Consider the following 5,560-nt stretch of genomic DNA (forward strand, 5'->3'; position numbering starts at 1 on the left):
CTGTGCGTGAGAAGACTCGGCAAGCCAAGTGAGACCTAAATCTAAGGCTTCAGCCAGTCCACTTGTGCGTACCTTCCTTCATTGGACACTAAACTCCACTTGCGAAGACCTGTTGAGGCAAGTGAAATCGAAATCGAGTTAAATTGGACACTAAACTCCACTTGCGAAGACTTGTTGAGGCAAGTGAAATCGAAATCGAGTTAAATTGGACACTAAACTCCATATGCGAAGACCTGTTGAGGCAAGTGAAATCGAAATCGAGTTAAATTCGATGACTGGCACCCATGCCAACATCGTCTCCTTCATTGGGACACGAAACTCAGCTTGCGAAGACTTATTGGGGCAAGCGAAATCGAAATCGTGATGGCACCTGTGCCCAGCGTCGCCTTTCTGGCAATTATCTCATCTTTATGGCTGGGGATTTCAATGGGCATGTTGGACGGCAGCCTGGTATCTTCCGTGGTGTTCATGGGGGCCATGGAATTAGTTCCCGAAACGTATGGCCCTCCCTGATGAAGAATGTATCCCCCACCATAGACTAGTCATTTGCGACTTTAGACTCCAAGTCAGAAGAATGCCAAGAAACAGACCAATCTGGAAAAGAAGGGCCTGGAAGCTTAAAGACCCTTCATATTGTCAGACATTTAGGGATATCCTAATTGAGAAATTTGATGAGAGTGAGGAGGAGCTACAAACTCGTGACATAGAGGGCAACTGGGAATTCCTGTGAGACAGCTTGCTGAGTGCCACAGACCAAATCTTTGGCTGGTGCAAAATCCCTTCCAGACCTAGTGTAATGTAGACAGGGCCATTAGAGCAAAGAAACAGGCCTGGAGGAGTGGGGGCAGCAGGGAACTATATCAGGTAGCTGGAAAGGAATCTAGGAGACAGGTAAATCTAGCCAAAGGAGAAGCAGAAAAGAAGTTTGCCTGTGTCCAGTGTCGCGAGGACCAAAGGACTGAAATATTTCAGATTGCAAGACTTTGTGAGAGAAAATTGTGATGTCATTGAAGAGTAATGTGTCTGCATGGATGATGGTGCACTTGCTTTTAATGAGTCTGTAAAGAAAGAAACTTGGAGATGCCATTATGAAAGACTGCTGAACATAGAGAATGAATGGGAGGAGGAGAGTCTGCCAAATGTTGACCCAATTGAGGGACCAGCTACCCGAATCGACAGCACACTGGTAGATAAAGCAATTAAGGACATGAAAACAGGAAAAGCCCTTGGCTCATCAGGAATCACTGCTGAGATGATTAAAATATCTAGTGGTGTGGGTTATGGTCTAGTCACCCGTATTGTAAATCAGGTGGTTCATGAAGGAGTCATACCCAATGACTGGTGTAATAGCACCATAGTCAACTGCTACAAAGGGAAAGGTGATGTCTTAGCTAGAAATAATTACAGAGGTATCAGATTGTTGGATCAGGTGATGAAAGTTATGAAGAGGGACATGGCCCAGCTTGTTAGGGAGAGAGTTAGTCTAGATGAGATGCAATTTGGTTTTGTGCCAGGTAAAAGCACCACTGATGCTATATTTCTGGTAAGGCAGCTGCAGGAGAAATACATAGCCAAAGACAAACCTCTATACTTGGCTTTTGTTGAGTTGGAGAAAGCTTTGGACAGGGTCCCCTGATCCCTTATCTTGTGGTCAATGCAGAAACTAGGGATAGAAGAGTGGTTGGTGAGAGCTGTACAGGGATGCTACCAATAAGGTGAGGGTGAGCAATGAGTACAGCGAAGAATTCAGGGTACAGGTAGGGGTTCACCAAGGATTGGTGCTCAACCCCCTCTTGTTTATCATAGTCCTCCAGGCAATAACAGAGGAATTCAAGACAGGCTTCCCCTGTTTTCTCTCTGCTGATAACCTTACTCATATAGTTAAATCATTACCTGAATTAAGGAAGAAGTTTCAGGTATGGAAGCAAGGTTTAGAATCAAAGGGCCTTAGCGTTAACCTAGCAAAAATCAAAGTCATAGTAAGTAGGAAGGCAGACAAATCACAGATCCCTTCAGGTAGACAGCCCTACTCAATCTGTAGAAAAGGTATAGGTAGAAACTCCATAAGATGCACCCAGTGTAAGCTTTGGACATATGAAAGGTACAGCAACATCAGAAGAAGGTTAACAGGGAAACTAACTTTTGTATGTGGAAGGTGCACAGGTATAATAAATGCTGAAAATACACAGAAGATAGACTCCATCAACTGCCATTGGGGCAAACTAGAGGTAGTAGATAACTTCCGTTATCTTGGTGGCCAAGTTAGTAGTGGAGGTGGTTGCTCTGAGAGCGTAGCTGTAAGAATAAGATTAGGCTGGGCAAAGTTCAGAAAGCTCCTACCCCTACTGGCAACAAAGAGCCTCTCTCTCAGAGTGAAAGGCAGATTGTTTGATGCCTGTGTGCGAACAGCTATGCTACATGGCACTGAAACATGGGCTGTGATAGCCGAGGACATGCGTAAGCTTGAAAGAAACGAAGCTAGTATTATGCTTTGCTGGATGTGCAATGTCAATGTGCATGTTCGACAGAGTGTAAGCATCTTGAGAGAAAAGTTAGGCATAAAAGGAAACAGATGTGGTGTGCAAGAGAGACTGGTATGGTGTATTCCATTAATACACCCACTCTTTTACCTTATAATGGAGTGCTTGTTTTTCCTGACTTGGATTTCAAAACACCTGTGTGTGTGTGCTTGTGCACACGCGTGTATGTGTATGTGTTCGTGCGTGTGTGTGTGCATGCGTGCATGTGTATTTGGTGCTTCCCTGGCCAGGTTGGGTTCTATTGTCAGTTACACTTAAAATTGTTTCATATGTTAATCAAAAATTTTATTCAAAACCTATATAATTGGATCTCTTAAAATCAAGACATGAAAAATGGAACAGTTATACTAGCTAAGTTAAACTGGATTAAACAATAGGTGTAGGTGTGGCTGTGTGGTAAGAAGTTTGCTCCCCATCCACATAATTCTGGGTTCAGTCCCACTATGTGGCTCCTTTTCTGCCCTCTACTAAAGCTTCAGGCTGACCAAAGGTTTGTGAGAGGACTTGTTAGATAGAAACTGAAAGAAGTCCGTCGTATACATACATACATACATACACACACACACATACTTGCATATGTGTGTCTGTGTTTGTCTCCCATCACCATTTGACAACTGGTTTTGGTGTGTTTACGTCCTTGTAACTAGCGGTTCAGTAAAGGAAACCGATAGAATAAGTACCAGACTTAAAAACAATTAAGTACTGGTTGATTCGTTCGGCAATAATTTGTTGCGTGTATTATTTCCACGAGTGAATACGCAACATATGTTATATGATGGTACGCAAGATTTCATAGTAAAATCAAAGGAGACTTTATACCAAATCAGCTAAAAATTCTTCAAGGCGGTGCCCCAGTATGGCCGCAGTCTAATGACAGAAACAAGTAAAATTTAGAAACATTACAACACTGTCCCAAAGTTCAACGAAGCGACGCAGGTAATTACCATTAAGAAGTGTCACCTGATGCATGAACTTCAAAGCAGTGACATATTTAATTCATACGTTTCCAATACTAACTTGATACTTTATTCATAAATAATAAATTATCATCGAAGCGTCAACTAAAAGATATAAAAAAAGTAACAGATAAAAGAAGAATTCATTTCGAAAACTTGTGATAATTATATTTAACTTGAACAGAGTGTTGGATACTATCTAAAAAGAAAGAAAAATTAGCATACATAGAATGCTCTTCTTATAGTTAAATAAAGAGACTTCGCTTAACGAACACCGGCAAGTTGCTAGAGAGATCGATTTTCAATTTTTTTAGCGAGTTTAAATTTGAAACGAAGCGTAAATTAACAAAACTGAATTTATCTCGCCTTCAGACAGGACTGTAAACAATAAAGTAAAATTATGCATGAAAATAACTTAGTAAAAACCGTTATAATACAAAAATACATATAACAAGAACAGACTGCATCTGTTGCTAGGTAAACAAATAACTTTATTCTGTTAGTATTCATTCGCAAATTCTGTAAGTTTTTATTTGACTATGTATTTTATTGATGATTGATAAATAAAACCGAAGTACACTTTTCAGTCGTAGTTTTGTTTAATGTTTTCCAGTTATTAATGTCAAATATTAACACTTGTTAAAGTGCACTACATTTGTATGCGCATTGATTCAATGTCTCACATTGTTACCTTTGTATATTAAAAATGACAGCAGATCTAGAAGCACACATTACTAAGAAATATGATATAAAAAAACGGCTTGGTAAAGGAGTAAGTTTTTAAAAAATTAATTCAAATAACGTTTTAAATTGGTTAAACATTTTTGTGTGTGAGTCTATGAAAATCTCTCTTTTGTTTATTTTTGAAAGATGTTCAGAAGAAAACAAAATTGTACCACAAGACGATCAAGCAACAACTTGGCAGTCACCTGCTAAACTTGTGAAACATTATGCATTCTCTTTACTGCCCCACGTACTTTGATTTATGATTTCTTGTTTTACTTATTTTCCTAGATATTGCAGGTTCTCGACTTACTCCCACTGTTTTAATTGGAGTACTGAAAATATAATGGCATTCTTTAAATAAAAGTAATAGTTTTGTCTAATCGATCAGAACGTCTATAATTTTAGATGTTTGGTAGAATTGTCAAAGCATCGGATAAACCGCTCTACTGTTGTTAGTATCACTTCTTTAGGTCCTGATTTCAAGTCCGTCCAAAGTTAACTTGGCATAACTACAGGGTTTTACCCCCCAGACTTTGAGAGGTCATAACTTTCAGAAAAATGAATTTTTTTTAATGAAATTTTCTACGCATATAGTATTAACTGGGTAAAACCCTGTAGTTATGCCGAAGATTTTATTGTTAAAGTTTATGTGCTGTAAATCAGTTAAACCTCTGCAATATACAAAATATTTTAGCAGTTTTTTTTATACAGTTCTTAGTAATATTTAATTATAGAGATATCATATAATTAAAAAGAAAACTGAATGAGTACGAGGGTCCAGTGGAGTAAAATAAAAATCAAAGGAGTCCAGAGAAAAAAAAAGGTTGAGAAACACTGATATAGAGTATCAGACAAGTAACAGCTGGTGCTATTTATATTCCAATAAGGTATCATAGATGTGAATGGAATTGAAAAGGAACCAGCATCATTCATTATTGGAATGTAATACCTTGATGCTATTTTGGATGATATGCAGATTATATCTTTCACACAAATTGACATTATTTCCTGAATGTTGATTTCATTTAATTTTTTTAAATAATTTTCTAGTTGACCTACCACTACTGGGTTATTCCAGTGAAATTCAACAAATTTACGCCATTCATTAGTATCCATGAGAGGAGTGATTCCTGAAAAGTTTAGCCCCTTAGCTATTACAATTCAGATTTTATTACCATTTAAAGTTTTAGGAAATTTCCAAAATTTTTGAACTATTGAATTTCTTTTATTTTTAGGGGCCAATCATCTATATATATAAAAATGAGAATGTCTGTCTGTCTGTCTGTGTGTGTGTGTGTGTGTCCCTAAAACTCGAGAACTACACAACCAATTTCATTC

At 38.3% G+C, this 5,560-nt stretch overlaps 1 protein-coding gene across 1 annotated transcript in view; it reads left to right on the forward strand.

Moving 5' to 3' along the window:
* The first annotated feature begins 4,163 nt into the window (after positions 1 to 4,163).
* LOC106881387 (mitogen-activated protein kinase 15) overlaps positions 4,164 to 5,560 on the forward strand; it is a 45,332-nt gene continuing 43,935 nt past the window's right edge. Inside the window, exon 1 of the mRNA XM_052971209.1 lies at positions 4,164 to 4,268. Within this exon, the coding sequence (XP_052827169.1) occupies positions 4,203 to 4,268 (66 nt within the window). The 5' untranslated portion in view covers positions 4,164 to 4,202. The remainder of the gene's footprint in view (positions 4,269 to 5,560) is intronic.

This window comes from Octopus bimaculoides, chromosome 10 (assembly GCF_001194135.2).
Source record: "Octopus bimaculoides isolate UCB-OBI-ISO-001 chromosome 10, ASM119413v2, whole genome shotgun sequence".
NCBI lineage: Eukaryota > Metazoa > Mollusca > Cephalopoda > Octopoda > Octopodidae > Octopus > Octopus bimaculoides.